Source organism: Botryllus schlosseri, chromosome 7 (assembly GCF_051294905.1).
Source record: "Botryllus schlosseri isolate E-star chromosome 7, Bs_hap1, whole genome shotgun sequence".
NCBI lineage: Eukaryota > Metazoa > Chordata > Ascidiacea > Stolidobranchia > Styelidae > Botryllus > Botryllus schlosseri.
In genome coordinates, this window is record NC_137242.1 from 701,450 (window position 1) to 719,083 (window position 17,634).

The 17,634-nt window shown below is 39.7% G+C and overlaps 2 protein-coding genes and 1 long non-coding RNA gene across 3 annotated transcripts in view; 1 reads left to right on the forward strand and 2 right to left on the reverse strand.

Annotated features, from left to right (window-relative positions):
- LOC145443113 (uncharacterized) overlaps positions 1 to 17,634 on the reverse strand; it is a 197,055-nt gene that overhangs the window by 171,715 nt on the left and 7,706 nt on the right. The window lies entirely within an intron of this gene.
- Positions 2,677 to 5,886, forward strand: LOC145443071 (sodium/bile acid cotransporter 5-like). The gene has a single exon (XM_080321067.1). It carries the CDS (start codon positions 3,324 to 3,326, stop codon positions 4,725 to 4,727), a length of 1,404 nt encoding a protein of 467 aa, XP_080177193.1. The 5' UTR covers positions 2,677 to 3,323; the 3' UTR covers positions 4,728 to 5,886.
- Positions 6,191 to 8,327, reverse strand: LOC145443094 (SH3 domain-binding protein 5-like). The gene has a single exon (XM_080321095.1). It carries the CDS (start codon positions 7,841 to 7,843, stop codon positions 6,980 to 6,982), a length of 864 nt encoding a protein of 287 aa, XP_080177221.1. The 5' UTR covers positions 7,844 to 8,327; the 3' UTR covers positions 6,191 to 6,979.

The following is a 17,634-nucleotide window of genomic DNA, read 5'->3' on the forward strand; positions in this document are numbered from 1 at the left end:
GGCCTATATCAAAGTCACTGATGTAATAAGACACATGCACCTTGAATGAAAAGGAATAGAAGAAAACATAGAAAAGATAATCGATGAAAATAAACGCATATGTCGGTAGACGAAGTCGATGACAGATCGTAATCTGGAATCTTCAGCGTTTATGGCCATTACCAACCTGGACAACAAAAGTTGGAACCACCACATATTCCCTAATCTTCTGAAATTTGGAACATGCATATGTGAGTTAATTTCGAACACATCATCATCATTGGTTTATTAGCAATAAAACGATAAAGTTTATTTGAGGAAAATTGAACTCTGGGGTCAACTTCACGTTGGTGATCCCTGTCTAACGAGTAGGGCTGGGCGCTCGAATCTGAATCGAGTATTAATTTTAATGATTCGAGTTTAGTTGTAAAAGACGATTTTTTCGAGTACTGAAATTTGACGATCCTTGCAACTGAAAGGTAATTTACCAACGAGAATTATAGTTTGGATCCTCTTTTCCACTGAGAAAGCCTTGAAACCTCGGTCGTACGAACAGCATACGAGACTTAGTACAGAGCGACGAACGTTACTATAGAAATAACACATATTTCCGAAGTCATGATCATCCCACAACATTGTCAAGAAATGCGCAATGAAATTGGTATGGTCGAAAAAATACCAAAGTATCTTTAATCTGATGGATGACAGGCATTTTTTTCTTTTTGGTGGCATAAAAAGTACATATTTGAACTTTGATATGGTACATTCTGGTGTGACGTCATAATGAGTGTTACTCGAATACTCGACTCGACTCGAAGAGTAATGCGTGATTCAGAAAAAATATGGTCCATTCATGCTCGCAAGGCAATATCGAAAATACGGGGAATGTTGATATTTGCTTTGCTGCGGACGTCTTCAAACTTAGGATTTATGGAGAGAGAGAGTCTTTATTTTTTCATCCAATCAAAATACACAGCAAACAGACGGCAATGTTGGTGGTACAGAAAAGATGCACGCACATCACAGTATTCGGTATCAGATAGGATGATCGATACGACCTTGAAGTTCAACTAGTCTGATCACACCCACATTGACTGGTACACTTGTTTCTATACAGTCTGGCTATAGTTAATAAACGAAAAAAAAAAAGAAAAAAATTAAAGATGGTAGCAAATGGTCAAATGAAGCAATGTCTGGGCGAGGTAGCGCAACAGTATAGGGCTTAGTATCAGCGATTTATACGATTTGGGGTCGTAGAGATTCATTATTAAAACTGCATATTGGTAGCTATTTTTCTACCGAGATTTCCCATACCTATAAAATATGCATTCGTTTCGCGCATCGGCGAAATCTGTCATCGCACTCGAGTTACTGGATTAGACTATACGCTGTTTGCAATCTTGCTGTGCAAGATGATACAACACTGCTAGTCAACCCTGGAGACTTAAATCAGGTCGACATTGACTTTCAAATTTCTTTACATCGCGCGATTGACCATTGCTAGGTTTTCTAACAACATTTGCCTTGCTCAAGATTTCGCGTTGGTTTGTTGCATTGGTGGTGTCATGAGTATCATGTCAAAGTGACCGAAGCTGACCTGTGCATCCCTCTTAGAGATGATAAAATATTAGCAAAATGTGAGGATGTAGATAGGTATGATATGTAAGACGTCAGTCAGTGATCGTCAGTGGTCGTCAGTGATCGGCCTACGCCCGTCAGTGATCAGCCTACGCCCTACATCAGGGGCGGGCAACTTCTCCGGTCGGCGGGCCGTATATGGAAAAATGAAGTACTTGGCGGGCCGGATTACAGAATATACACATTAATCGCGTATTTATCCACCTTTATACAAGGAATAACTCGAATTTAATGTAAATTTAGGTTTAAAGTATAGAGACCAAAACAGTATTTAAAGAATTTATTAACAGTAGCGGTTGAAGTCAATCAGACATCTGTGGTCGGTCAAAGTTGTCAACGAGTTCCTTGAACTCATGCTCCATGTCGTATGTAGAAACACTAGAAACCCTTAGTAAAGACTGCACGAGTGCACGTGAACATAAATTATATCGGAACGCAGCCTTGTCTCGTTAATGGTTCGTGGTCGAAAATGTATGTAGACGTACAGTGCCGACCCGAACAGAGCAAGTAGTTTCGTGACGATCTTTCTCAGGTTGCCAAACTTGGATTCATTCTGTGACGCATAAAATTTATCAATACTTTCAGATTAGAATTTCACTTTCAGCGTAGAAACTCTCTGCGGGACGCCCCAAATCCCTTCGCGGGATGTTGCCCGACCCTGCCTACGGTTTGAGGGAAATTTAGATCAAATCGTTTCATGCTGGCTGATGCCGGTTAGTCGCGAATGTCAGATATTTATTGGTAGTATTGATACTGTTTATATTATAGATTACTAACCTAACCTAACCTCCGTAGGTTAGTAATCTATAGTTTATATAGCCCAGTGATTGATACCGAGGTAAGTGGGCTCGGCTCGGTCGGCTTGAGTGTTGTCAATTTTAGAATATTTAGATACATTTTGGCACTTTCTCAAGCTTTTTAGCACCGAACTTTTAATTTTGGCAGGTCGGCAAGTTGTTGAATCTCGCAAAGTTCGTAGGAATCCACCGTTAAGAACAGATTTCATAATCGGTTGTTCAGTTATTATCTGACGTGAATTCGCAAACTTTACCGTGTCCGTATGTAAGATTATATACTAAACTCTTTATTCGGGGAGGGAGTATAAAACCCCTGTTACCCTAGTCGATGAAGTTTGATACGAATATAGCTCTATCGTGCTGGTACATCTTGTGTCTGTGTGTCAAAAGTCCATCACAGAATTGCGAATTGGAATTGGTAGACCGCCTGTATGGAATCGGTGTCGTGCTCACACACACTATGTTTTATCTTTCAGTAGACAGACACTCGTGATGTCACTCGGCACTATAGGCATACTGGCTCTCTAATGACGGTGAATTCATAAACCCATCGGGTTTCATAGTTATTTGAACGACAGCACTTTGAACTCGCTGGAATTGGTGACGTCCGTCATGCGTAACTTTCCGTTTAATTTTCGTACTAATCAATTCCAGGAAAGAAACCCTTCTGTGTTCTATCACTTGCAAACTTATTGCCGAAAACAACCACTGTTTGCAGTCTGAATATATTATTTAGAATCAATTATTGTTACTAGTTATTATTAGTTATTGATTAATTGAGGGTTTTGTTTGAAAAGATTCTTACTTAGGCTATAAAATGTCTACATTTTATAGACATTTTATAGCCTATCAGACATTTTATAGCCTATCATACCATCAAACTTCTTACGCTACAGATCTATAGTGAACATGATAGCTATCTATGCTGCTATCATTCTGTTATCAACGAAGGCTGTCACAAGTTTTGAAGGTGGTGATCTTCTGAGAGTGTTCAGCCCGGAAATCGACGAACTTGTGCAAGAAAGTTTCGATCATATTGAAACTTATGAATACGCCGCATTCAACTACACAATTTCATGCAACAAGACATTTCATCTTCTGAATTCGGGAAGAAACACTTCTTTTGATCAATCTGGGAATGTCTCAGTTGCTTTGAACATCGGCGATACCAGTGTGGTTGATTTTAAAGAAGTATCAACAAGATATGATGTGGATTGTGATAACGAAAGGTTTGAAGTTATAGAATTTGAGGCTGGACATCTCGGAATTACTGATTTAAACATGGAGATTACCAGTATGGACGAATCAATATCAGAAGAAGTTAAAATTCAACTTCGTATCAAAAGAAAAGTCACTCTATTCGACGTCATTAGTATTTACGTCCTAGCACCATTGATTTTGTTGAATAAATGCGCATTTGGTGCTAAAATTGACACAAAAACATTATTCCATATTTTCACAAAACCTGTTGCATTATGCCTATGCCTGACACTACAATTTGTAATGATGCCATTTTTTGCGTATATTTATGGCATCTTATTCCGTTTGAGTGAGCCAATGGCTCTCGCTCTTTTTGTAGGAGCTGCTTGCCCCGGTGGGGGAGGGGGGTATATTTTCAGCTACTTAGTGGGGGGTGATGTCACATTAGCAATATCTGCAAGTCTTCTATCTACTCTTGTTGCGATGGGTGCAATGCCTGCGACGATATGGTTTTATACATACATCAGACAAGTGCCCAATGAGATAGTTATTCCTTACGTCAAGATGGTGTTGATGCTGCTTGTAATAGCTGTGCCCATATCAACTGGAATGTACATTAATAAAAAGTGGCCGAAATTTGCTGCAAATTTTGTAAAAATTATACGTCCGTTGAGTTTGTTTCTAATTGTTTGTGGTTTTGCATTTTTGGCTGTGACCTCTAGGTATATCATTCACGGTCCTGGCGTAGGCTGGGTTCTCGCAGTGATTTTGCCCATGAGTGGATTTTTGGGTTCAATTCTGATCGGACGAATGTTTGGTCTGTCTTGGCCTTTTTCAAAAGCAATATCTCTCGAAACTGGTATGAAAAATACTCTTCTTGGCATCGCGGTGATAGAGTTAACATACCCTCAACCTGAAGCGGACTTGTCTTCTGTGCTTGTGATTATGGTCACTTTGGGTCATTCTTCATTGTCTATGCTATGGTACTTGTGCTATTCAATCAAAGAAAAATTCTGTGTTCGCCGTGAAGGCGATCATGGTTTTGTGAAGCTTAGAAATATGGATAGTGACGATGATGATGATAGTGTGCAGTTTTTGCTTGAAACGCAATGAGTTTGAAGTGATGTGGGTGCAAACTGTGATTTTTTTCGGAGTTTATAATGTATTTGATATTTTTTTGTTTGGAAGGAATAATCATAACCAGAGCCTGACCGATATTGGATTTTTAAGCCTATATTCGAAAGATATGGCATCTATCTTAAGGTTGCGGATTTAAAGCAGCATAAGTCCATTTTTTCAAATTTTAAGATCCATTTTTCGAATTGATAGAAAATCATGTTTCTGTCATATTTTCATATGTTTGTGTTTCTCAGGGGTGTAACCAAGTCACAAGTCACTCTCACTTTTCTAGTTTTGATGCGAGTCATTTTCAATTCACCACCGAGTCAAGTCAGCTAGTAGAGGGTCGAGTACGCATCATATTGTTCAGTTTTCAGTTCAATCCGGTTCAACACACTTTTTTCAACTCTGCTCGAGTTCTATGGAATGGCCCTAATCTATGAACAGTGATTTTCGTCAGTCTTAACAGTTTCTGGCGCTATTTTCCAAGTAGCAGGACTGATAAACGAAATCCAATAATGCGGTAACTTTACTATTCTTCGAAGTTATAATGAAATGTCTGTCTTGGCCGCCCTAGTCTCGAGTCATGACACATGGCTTCAAAGTTAACCATGGCCATAAAATACACTTGAAAGGTTACACCTGGACCCCTGTAAGCTGCATGAAATAGATCAATATCCCTGGTGTAGCAGTCAACGATTTTATAGCTGACTCCACGATGTCTCAAGTATTGTCAATTTTTTTCCTATCAAAGTGTGATATCGACTCAATACTATCCATGAATCGATAATAATCGGTCAGGCTCTGGTCATAACATTATTATACTAGTTTGCATCAAATTAATCAGCACAATTACATTTCAAGTTCTGTTTGAGATGATCATCAAGTTCAATTTGTTTATTTTGTGTTTTATGCTCACACTGCATGGACGATATGAGTTTCAGTATAAGCCTATCCCTCACCATATCCGCTGGATTCATCACATAAAAAATTGAGGAACTAAATGTATTGTTTTCAGTTCATTGAAACGCATCTGACCAGTAACATTTTAAAACGCATCATGCACATTTTTAACTGTATTATTATAGAACCGTATCAGCATTTTTTACTATTACTTGGTTCAACAGAGATCGTCAATGTTTTCCATAAAGGATTATTGTCTCTTCATAGAATATGTTTCTGCAAAGCTGCAGATATTTGCTGGCGGGCAAAAGGCAAGCATTTTGTATTGACGTTGCCCGATCGGTAAAGTCAACTGGTTGTCAACGACAAACAAAACGAAGCAGTGTACATCAAAATAGTAAAGGTAATTGCTTCAGCAGTAAGTTGCAACATTGCTTCATGTAAACCTCCTTTGATCAGGCATAAAAAAGCACATAGTTATCAAGGTTTAACTTAATTGTTCCGAGTAGAGTGCTGAAATTATGCGGCCCTCACCACTACGACTTCTATTTTCAATGAGGAAGCCTTGAAATCTCACAGCATCAAGAACATGCAGCATGAAACTACTCGCGTTAGCAGAAATGAAATTTCAGTGAAGCCGTGATCAGCCCTCATCATTGTCACTAAGTCAAACAAGTAGGTACGATCGAAAAAGTACTGAATTATGTTTATACGGTGTAGAGCTGGCATTCATTTCTTTGTGGACGCATAAAAGGTTGGCCTACATATTTGAGCTTCCGGTATCAGGACGTCAGAAGAAGTTACGCATGACTTAAAGCATAATGCTCGATTCAGAATCAAATCAATCAGTACAGACCTTCCTATAAAATGGCTTCATGAAAATATTGACCACAGAATGCATTGCAAACTTCAAAACACACAGTGCACTGAAATCACTCGGCAATATTCAGCAATATATACAATTAAACGATATGGTATGGAGAAACGTATGGCTTGTACCGGGGTGTATCTATTTCGTCAATGTCGCCAATTATTCTCATGTGAATGTCAGCTACTATTTCCACTCAAGTAGAATAATAAAACATTTTCTGGAGGGATCGAGATAGTTGCTAACAATTGATGCTACTAAAGTAGAATAATGAAATAATTCCTGGTAGAGGTGAGGATCTCAACTTGAGATAGTAGCCGACATTGGTGCTACAAAAATAGAATTATGAGATAGTTGCTAACATTGATTCCACTAAAGTAGTATAATTAAATAATTCCTGCTAGAGTTGAGATAGTAGCTGACATTAGATATTGACAAAATATTCACACCGCCCGTGACGCAACAGGCTGGATATTCACGATTCTGGCAGGGAACGCGATAACTGAGCCACACTGAGCACGACCTCATTAGACCTCTTCTTAGGAACTTGTTTCCTTGGGGCTGCCACCGGGACATCGACTTTAGGCGGTAGGGGCGGACACGCCATTTCGGTGACTTCGGGTTCATCTTCAGCCCCCACACCTTCCTCGCGGGTCCCAAGCTGTTTACGGGTCTCATGAATGGAATTGCTGATACTCTCTAAATTTTTGAGGGCTTGCGAATATTCCCTTTTTGCTTTTATTAGTTTTGTTTCCGCTTCCTTTACAGCATTAACGAGGGCTAGTATCCGAGTGTTACTATGATTTTTCAAATCAAAGTACTTCTTCGACTTTAAAATATTCATTTTTAACTTTCTCTGCAATGTGTTCATGTGCGCCTCTGCTTTTTTGAACACTTCCATTTTTTCACGATGCTCCTTATCGCTAGCGAGTCGTTCGATTTCCGCTTCATTCACTTTTACAGTCGCGTGATTCAACATTTCTTGCCACGCTGTATCTTTACTGTCGGCTCCGTTCTCCATACCTTGTTCTGCGACGGATACCATTTCTCTAGCCGCAGTATGCATGCTGACGGCACGTTCAAAGCGTACAGCTGCTTGCTGCGTTTCTACTTGAGCTATATGTGCAGCATGCTTTGCGTCGTAAAAAGGCCGTGCCTTGTTGACACAATCACCAAGCTTTTTTAGGACAATGTTCATTTGCGTTGTGGAATCGGAAAGTGCGTATCGGTATTCATTGCGAGTTTCGTTCAGTTTGTTTTCCAGGTCATTAATGACAAGGCTTGTCTCGTTCAACTTTTCCAGTTCCTTTTGAACGCGAGGATCGAGCTGTTCACCCATTGTGCTATTTACAAATTACATGGACTTACACTGAAAAAAAGCATACATCTTTGTTTATTGACGGTAAACACGTTCGTCTAGCGGAGTTTTAAATCAGTGATTAAATGGTATATATATTCCCACTAAACTGTTGACAACTTAAAATATTGCATAGGCCTATATCATTAATTGCTGTAGAATCAGGAGTATGTCCATTTTACACATTTTGAGAAAATTAACTTTATGTAAAGTTTACATTTTCTCTAGGCCATATCTTGGCCATGATCAACTGTTATACAATGTGACAAACATAAACATGGCCATTGGCCAAGATATGACAAAAAGAATGAAAATTTAAAAAACAAATCCTAATTTTCTTCAAATTTGAAAAATTGACACAAGCTACTTTTGATTCCACCACGACGATATGTAAACCAATCTGCCTGACTGGAATAGGTGGTCGTTTTACCTGATATATCAGGTGAGCAGCGATGATTTTCCAAGTTGAAGTAATTTAATAAAAAATAAATATAAAAATAAAACACAGTGTGAGCACAGGACACCGATTCCACAGGCCGATATGTGCCTCTATAATATATTGGTATAGACCGCACTATCCTTCAGTAACTTTTGACAGAGTTCAGAAGATTCTTAATAGGTTATGAAACGAGTTGTCATGGTCAGTGGTTCAGTTCAGTTTCAGTATATTTATCATTTCAATGCATCATTTATTTATTGATAATTTAATTGTTGCCAGTAAATTCGGCCCTCCGAGAATATTGTATTAAAATGTATTTCCAACCGTTAACATGAATTATTTCATAATTATACTATTATTAAGTGATTTGGATGTCAGGGTATGCGTAGATCGCGTAACCGTAGGAGATAGCGCTGCTATTCACAGGGCCGAATTTACTCGGTAAATTCGTCCCTCGGAGAATTTTGTATAAAAATGTATTACCAACTATTAATGTGAATGAATTACATAATTATATTACTACCGAGTGATTTGAAGGTCAGGGTATGCGTATATCACACAGTCACGAGATAACGCGGATATTTACGGGGCCGAATTTACTGAGGACCGAATTCAATCGGTAAATTCGGCCCTCGGAGAATTTTGTGTAAAATTGTATTACCAACTATTAATGTGAATTATATTACATAATTATCAAGTGATTAGGAGGTTAGGGTTATGGTTAGGTTAGGATTAGGGTTATGATTAGGGTTAGGTTAGGGTTAAGGTTGGGTAATGTTATTGTAACTGTTATTGTTACCCTGGCCCTGGCCGAATTTACCGAGGGCGAGGGCCGAATTTACTGGAAATCTAATTTAATAAGGGTTTTATGCTTTCAAAAACAGATTGTGATAAAATGAAAACGCCAATTTGTTATTGTGGTCGAAAATACACCAGACTTAATTGATAAGGGTAAAGCCAAAATATTAACAAAGCAAAAGTACAGTATAGGTGGTGGGTGTCTGACTGATTTCAAAGACTACCTATAATACTCAAACTCGTTTCGGCACCTTCCTATCTTTTCATTGTATCACAGTTTTGTTGATCTGATGAAATTTTTAATAAAACATACAGTTTGGAAGACTTAACGTAACCCTTCCTGCTAGCGAAGCAATCTGGTTATATAATTCAGTGCTACAGGTAGGAGGCTCAACCTGAACCTGACCAACACCCTACCCAACTACAGTAATCGATTCATTGTTCACTCTGACAGTATAGAATACTGACAGTTAACATCAAAAGGGCCTGTCTTTATCCTCAGGTATCACACTAGTTTTATGTGTCATGCATCAAACTACATAGATACCTAACCTACGTTTGGTATAGTTCAAGTTTATTCATAAAATTCGATCACTTCAAAACATCACAAAACTGCAATACAATGAATGATAGGAAGATGCCGAAACGACTAGGAGACACCCACCTAGGGTAAGTACCAGAGATGAGCATGGATTAGGATTAGGTTTTGAAAAAACAGGATTTGTGAAATTTTGTCGGATTTGGATTGGATTTGGATTAGACATTTTTTACAGAACGGATTAGGATTTGGATTGGATTTACCTATTTCCTGGGAGATTGAAATGTCGTGTGGCGAATGACGACAAACTTCATTCAGATCAGTTATTAATGTAATTATGGTTACTAAGTTATCTTGAATCAAGTGAATCGTTGGTTGTGAAAGAAAATTCCATTGCATAAATTAGTATTTTTTCTGAATTTCCAGTTGGAATCGGATTAGGATTGGACATGGACTTGAATATAGAGAAGTTACGGATTAGGATTTGGATTTGAAAGGTCGGATTTGGATTAGATTAGGACATAGAGATTTCAAATCCGCTCATCTCTGGTAAGTACCTGTAGTACGGCTTGAAATTGCGTCAGATTTGTTTTGCATCGTTTTTGTAAACAGCTTAACAATTTCATGTGGTTGACAGTAAAATTTGAATTTTATATATAATTTTTTGAACAGCTTCTTTGAGGTACAGAACTTCAATATACAATTGAATAGCATATTCATATTAAAATGAACGCTGTTCTTTCGAATTCTCTACTAGTTGCTGACGATTACCCATGACGAGTGTCAGCCGAAAATATTCGAGGAGGGTTGGTGCGATGACATGCAAAATAAGGTCAAAAACATGCAAAATAAGGTCAGTCGCGACATGCAAAATAAGGTCAGTCACATGCAAAATAAGGTCAGTCGCGACATGCAAAATAAGGTCAGTCCGCACATAAATCCAAATCTATACTCCAATTACAAATCCAACTTTTTTCTTATGAAAAATAAATTCAAATTATCTTTCCGGTATAGTAACCTAGTTTCAACATTGAAATTCCTTATCTATATTCCAAATCTTAAGATTTTTCAATCAAAAGATAATCATGATTATCTTGATTACGAAGTCAGTCGCATGTAGAATATTATTATCGGTCCGCGCATAAATCCAAATCCATATTTCAATTACAAATTCAACTCTTTTTCTTATGAAAAATAAATTCAAAATATCTTTCCTATATAGTAATTTCACGATTGACATTCCCCATCTATATCCTAAATCTGAAGATGTTTCAACAAAATGTAATCAGACGATTATTACAATTACGAGAGGTGAGTCGCATGTAGAATATAATGAGTCCGCGTATAAATTCAAATGTTTACTTTAAATCCTACTGTTTTCTTATGCCACTGACCTTATTCTGCAATCTGCATGTGGCGACTGACCGTATTTCGCATGTGACTGATCTTATTCTGCATGTCGCGACTGACCTTATTTTGCATGTGACTGATCTTATTCTGCATGTCGCGACTGACCTTATTTTGCATGCGACTGACCTTATTTTGCATGTGACTGACCTTATTTTGCATGTCGCGACTGACCTTATTTTGCATGCGACTGACCTTATTTTGCATGTGACTGACCTTATTTTGCATGTCGCGACTGACCTTATTTTGCATGTGACTGACCTTATTTTGCATGTGACTGACCTTATTTTGCATGTGACTGACCTTATTTTGCATGTCGCGACTGACCTTATTTTGCATGTGACTGACCTTATTTTGCATGTGACTGACCTTATTTTGCATGTGACTGACCTTATTTTGCATGTCGCGACTGACCTTATTTTGCATGCGACTGACCTTATTTTGCATGTGACTGACCTTATTTTGCATGTCGCGACTGACCTTATTTTGCATGCGACTGACCTTATTTTGCATGTGACTGACCTTATTTTGCATGTCGCGACTGACCTTATTTTGCATGCGACTGACCTTATTTTGCATGTGACTGACCTTATTTTGCATGTCGCGACTGACCTTGTTTTGCATGCGACTGACCTTATTTTGCATGTGACTGACCTTATTTTGCATGTCGCGACTGACCTTCTTTTGCATGCGACTGACCTTATTTTGCATGTGACTGACCTTATTTTGCATGTCGCGACTGACCTTATTTTGCATGTGACTGACCTTATTTTGCATGTGACTGACCTTATTTTGCATGTGACTGTCCTTATTCTGCGTGAAGCGACTTATTGCGACCTTATTTTGCATATTATCAAGGGGCCTGGCTGGGCCCAGGGGCCTGGCTGCCCATCCAACAAGTCGCTGCTGAAGAGATTCGGTCTCCTAAACATAGAAGATATTCGGAAACTAGAAATCGCCACGTTTACGTATCAGTTTCACTGCGGTCGTTGCCCCGAATATTTCAATGACTTCCCAGGTAACACAACTACTTGGGACCCACAAGGTACCCATAGGGATTCCCCACGGCTCCCCATGTTGGGTTCCACGTGGATTTGGCGGCTATGTATGTTGGGATTATATAGGGTCCCATGTGGGTATCCCACGAAGGTGGTAGGTTAGAGAATATTACGAATCCGCTCCTTGTAGCAGTGCTGGTGTTCATGTCAGGGATTGGTAACACTGGTAACTTACCGAGAATCTTCGTAGATATGTGATGAAGCGTTGTTGTTAAACTCTACATATAGCTCTATCATTGTACAGTACATACCTCTTAGCCTAATTCCGTAAATCCATATATATGGGATTATCAGTATATAATAACCTTTACGGTGGGTGAGTGCAACCATTGTGCAAGTCAGTGGTTCTCAAACTGGGGGGGGGGGCATCTCAAGGGGTCGCGACAAAGCTGCGTTCAATTGAGTATTTTCTTCGCGCTTCGCGCGATTTACATCCTATTCATAGTTATTGCTTTGTGTATAGTCCCAATTTCATATTTGACAATTCTCTCATCAACAGTCATCCTCCCACGCCGTCAAGCTATCCGTTGGGATTGCTAGCATTCTGGTTGCATTTTGCGAAATGGCGATAAAGGGCGCAGAAATTCTTCACTATCATAAAAGGGGGTATTAAAAAAGTTTGGGAACCACCGGTGTAAGTGAAAAGTGACAATAAGATACCTCGAATTCGATTCATATGGAGAAAGGAATAATTATAATTGTGGTGATGGAATTCAAGTTCCAAATGTCCCAGCGATCATCATCGCAAAGGAATAAATCGGAAACCGACAATAATATGACTTTACTATACAGATGAACAAACCTTGCTGTAGGAAAATATAAAATAAGCATCGATTGGGAAAAACTACTGGGTCCCATGTGGGACCCGTATGGGAGATCGACACGTCTTCATTGACGAAAATCACAAGTTCAAATGATTTGATCACATAAATTTTACGAGTAAAATTAATCCTCAGTTAAAATAGTAGATATAAATAAGTGAGCAAGGTAGTGGGGTCTAGGTGGAATTAGTATGGTTATACCCAGCTACTCCTTGTCTTGAAATCCCACTTGGGATCCATATGGGACCCATGCTATGCGACCCATCTATTTTGCCAACCCATCTATCCACCTAAATACCACATGGGTACCACGTGGTCGTGTTACCTGGGTTCTTTACCTCGGATTCAAAAGCGCACAAGTACAACACACGCGCGTCCAAATATCATATGATCGACCGAAAATCTCATCGCTCTATCAAATATGCCGGACCCGATGTGTGGAACAGTATTCCGCCGGCCATCCGACAGTCGACGAGCATGTCCACATTCAAGTCGAAATACAAGCAATTACTACTAAATAAATACAGACCATCCTCAAGATTACCGGACCACGACTGACCTATCGATCTCGATTTCCATGACATGCCGCCCTGTTTCTTGTCGCTTTCTTTTTCTATACTATCTTTTCTACTTTCATTCAGTGTGCATGCCTTATTTTTACATCGCCTAGGCCAAGGTGGGTGTCTGATTCCATAGACTACTCCAAGTCGCTTCAACATCTTCCTGTCTTTTCATAGTATCGCCTTTTTGTGGTGTATTGAACTGATAAAATTGCTAATAAACCTATGATGATGATGACATATAAATTCAGGGACTCTTTCGCGGAGAGTATAGAATTTTCATCATGCTTAACGCGGAATGAGTATGGCTGATTATAAGATTCCTAAGATTATGAAACACTCGAAACATTCCAGATAGGCAATTTTTACAAAAAAATCCAACGAAAAAGTCAGAAACAACGGATGAAGATTTTCTGACGCAGGCGGTATAATGACACAATGGCCTGACCATTTATCAGTGTTGGGATCAAGTCACTACCTTCGAGTCACGAGTCATCTCGAGTCATTGCAGATTTTGACTCGAGTCAAGTCAAGTCACTCGATTTTCAAAGGTGACTCGAGTCAAGTCAAGTCACCCGACTTTTGGAAATGACTCGAGTCAAGTCGAGTCAAGTCAAGTCAAGTCACGAGTCAAGTCACTATTCGAGTCGAGTTGAATTTTCAAAGTACGAGACATGATTCAAAGTCATTGCATCATGCTAACTGTTTTAAATACAGATGGAGTCCCCATTTAATCTGAACTGAAGAACGAATCAAGAGTTGATTATACAATGTACACGCAAGAAGGCGCTTATCGCTCATGCGTACGTAGAACTGTCAATACTACGCAAGTATAGCGGTATAGCCTCATTCTATAACAGGGGTGGGAAACTGCGACTCGCGAGCCGCATGCTACTCTTTGAGCCTTTGATTGCAGCCAGGGCCGTAACAGCACTTCGTCAGCCCCCCCCCAAAACTTTGGTTTTGGGCCCCCCATAGGGTTATAGACCGAACGTCTGGGGGGCTTCGCCCCCCAGACCCCCCTCCGCCGATACGCTGTTTACCGCTATTCATCATAGTCATTGGGAGTTTATTTAGTGAATCAGCTTTTGTCGCCTAAGCGCGCGATGCGCGCAAAATTTCTAGAATTCATGATTTCATCGGTCAGTATGATCGGGAATTGCATACATTGTTATCAATTTTTATCCTCTCTTTGGTCACGTAATCAGATTTGCCGGTAGAGCTGAGTGAGGTGTGTTTGTAAAGGTAGGGCCACTCAATAATAATTAAACATCATTGGGCGTATATATACCCGTTGGCAGGAACAAAACAGCACCCCCATAGGGTGATAAAACGACCCCCCCCCATAGGGTGATAAAACTACCCCCCATCACGTTGTTCGCGTTTGTCACGAAATTACCCGTACTTTATTGTGAGCCAGCGCGAAGCGCGAAAGTTTTCGATAATTTATGATAAAATCGGTCAATCAGATCGACGACTGCATATATAATATGCTATCAACTTATTGTCCTCTCTACTCACGTAATCAGATTTGCTGGTAGTGCTGAGTGAGGTGTGTTTGAAAAGGTAGGACCACTCAATAATAATTAAACATCTTCGGGCGTATACCCGTTGGCAGGAACAAAACAGCACCTCGTCAGGCCCCCAAAAACGTGGGTCTTGGGCTCCCATAGGGTGATAAAACGACCCCCCCCCATCACGTTGTTCGCGTTTGTCACGAAATTACCCGTACTGTATTGTGAGCCAGCGCCAAGCGCGAAAATTTTCGACAATTTATGATAAAATCGGTCAATCAGATCGGCGACTGCATATATAATATGCTATCAATTCATTGTCCTCTCTACTCACGTAATCAGATTTGCCGGTAGTGCTGAGTGAGGTGTGTTTGAAAAGGTAGGACCACTCAATAATAATTAAACATCTTCGGGCGTATACCCGTTGGCAGGAACGATACAGCACCTCGTCAGGCCCCCAAAAACGTGGGTCTTTGGCTCCCATAGGGTGATAAAACAACAACCCCGCCATCACGTTGTTCGCGTTTGTCACGAAACTAGCCGTACTGTATTGTGAGCCAGCGCGAAGCGCGAAAATTTTCGATAATTTATGATAAAATCGGTCAATCAGATCGGCGACTGCATATATAATATGCTATCAATTTATTGTCCTCTCTATACTCACGTAATTAAATTTACCGGTAGAGCTGAGTGAAGTGTCTTGAAAACGGGAGGGCCCGTAAATAATGATTAAACATCTTCGGGCGGGCGGAACCGTTGATATGACTTCGTTACATGATGTTATTTCGTGATTTCCAGTCTGCTATATCAAAAAATATAGAACCGCCCAAACGTAGGCTTCTAAACTAAGAGAAGCACACGATTTCAAATTGGTATTTCTTCACTGGCATAAAAGGAACAATCGGCGCCTGTCATTTAGGCGCCTATGGACAATTAAACCTATATGTATTTTGTATATATAGCGAAGTCTTTGATCTGCATAAGGGCATAGACCTTTTCGGTCAAGCTTTTCTCGCTGCCAATCGTTCTGGCACACTTCTTGGAGTCGCATGTTATATGGCCTAAAACTTGATTGTATATGTCTTGGTGGGTCGTGGGGCGGTAATGGCCCAATACCCAATAATAAAGATAACTGGCTACGTGATTTCGCGCGCAGCGCGGAAAAATTTTGAAAAAATTGCATAAATTTTCAAAAAATACTCTATGATTTATGCTAATTCACGAAATAATTTTGGGCCCCCCATCGAGCTCGGGCCCCCCCCAATTGGGGGGTTTGGGGTGCGGCAGTTACGGTGCTGATTGCAGCTGTTCAACGAGTGTGCAATGTGCATTCGGTGATAATGAACGTAAGCCACTGTGCCTTTTCCGTCAATATTCTCCCAATAATCACATAACTAGAATTGAAACGGCATTACGAAACCAAACACCAAAACCCTAATTGCCACGAGTTACCCAATAAAGACATATTTACGAAGTGTTATGATTACCGAGCTCCGCACTGTTAGATGTCTTATCAGCCCGATTTCAAACACCTTCCGCCAAGGCGGAGACGCATCGTATTATACCACTCAATAATATACTTCATTCGATACCCTACATTTCCTTGTGACGGAATAAATTAGTATATATCAATTTTTGGGTTGTGACTCTTTTAGGACAACGATTTTTGATATGCGACTCGCACGTGAAGCCGCTCTGCCCACCGCTGATCTATAATTATCGGCCAAAATATAGGATAACATATGAAACATCAGAAAGTTCAAAAAATGATATGGAGCAATAGTACCCTACCCACATATATATTTATGGCATACCATTACAAACGTATGGACGATATCGGTTCGATTTAAAGCACACAAGAGGGCAGTTGAGGTGAGCAAGTTTACGACAACATAAGCTATAAGCTCCGATCACTGCGTTAACGATCAATTCATTAGTGATGTAACAATGGAGGCTCGGTAAAAGGCACAATCATTGAGTGATCGGATAAAAATCCAAACTTATACAAGATACGGCGATTTAGTCGACATCGATTACTTGATGACTTGAAACTGACTCGTAAATTTTGCTTCGAGTCACGAGTCAATCTGCATTTCTGAAGCGTCGAGTCAAGTCAAGTCAAGTCATTTTTGCAAAGTGACTCGAGTCAAGTCAAGTCATGCGAAAAAGGTGACTCGAGTCATCGCAACACTGCCATTTATATCCACTTTTTTCGTAACGGCTGGAACAACCCACCGCTGAAACATTGCTCCCAGTCTTCCCCTATTGGAATTTCAATTTTCACGGGGACTTATATCTGAATTTTCATTCGAATTTTGATATTTCAATGTTAAAAGTAGTGTAGGTAACAAAATTTATATTTTGATTTCCAGTAGAAAAAAGTTGGATTTGGAATTATGATTTTTGCGCGGACTGCATGCAAAATAAGGTCAGTCACATGCAAAATAAGGTCAGTCACATGCAAAATAAGGTCAGTCGCGACATGCAGAATAAGGTCAGTCACATGCAAAATAAGGTCAGTCACATGCAAAATAAGGTCAGTCACATTCAAAATAAGGTCAGTCGCGACATGCAGAATAAGGTCAGTCACATGCAAAATAAGGTCAGTCACATGCAAAATAAGGTCAGTCACATGCAA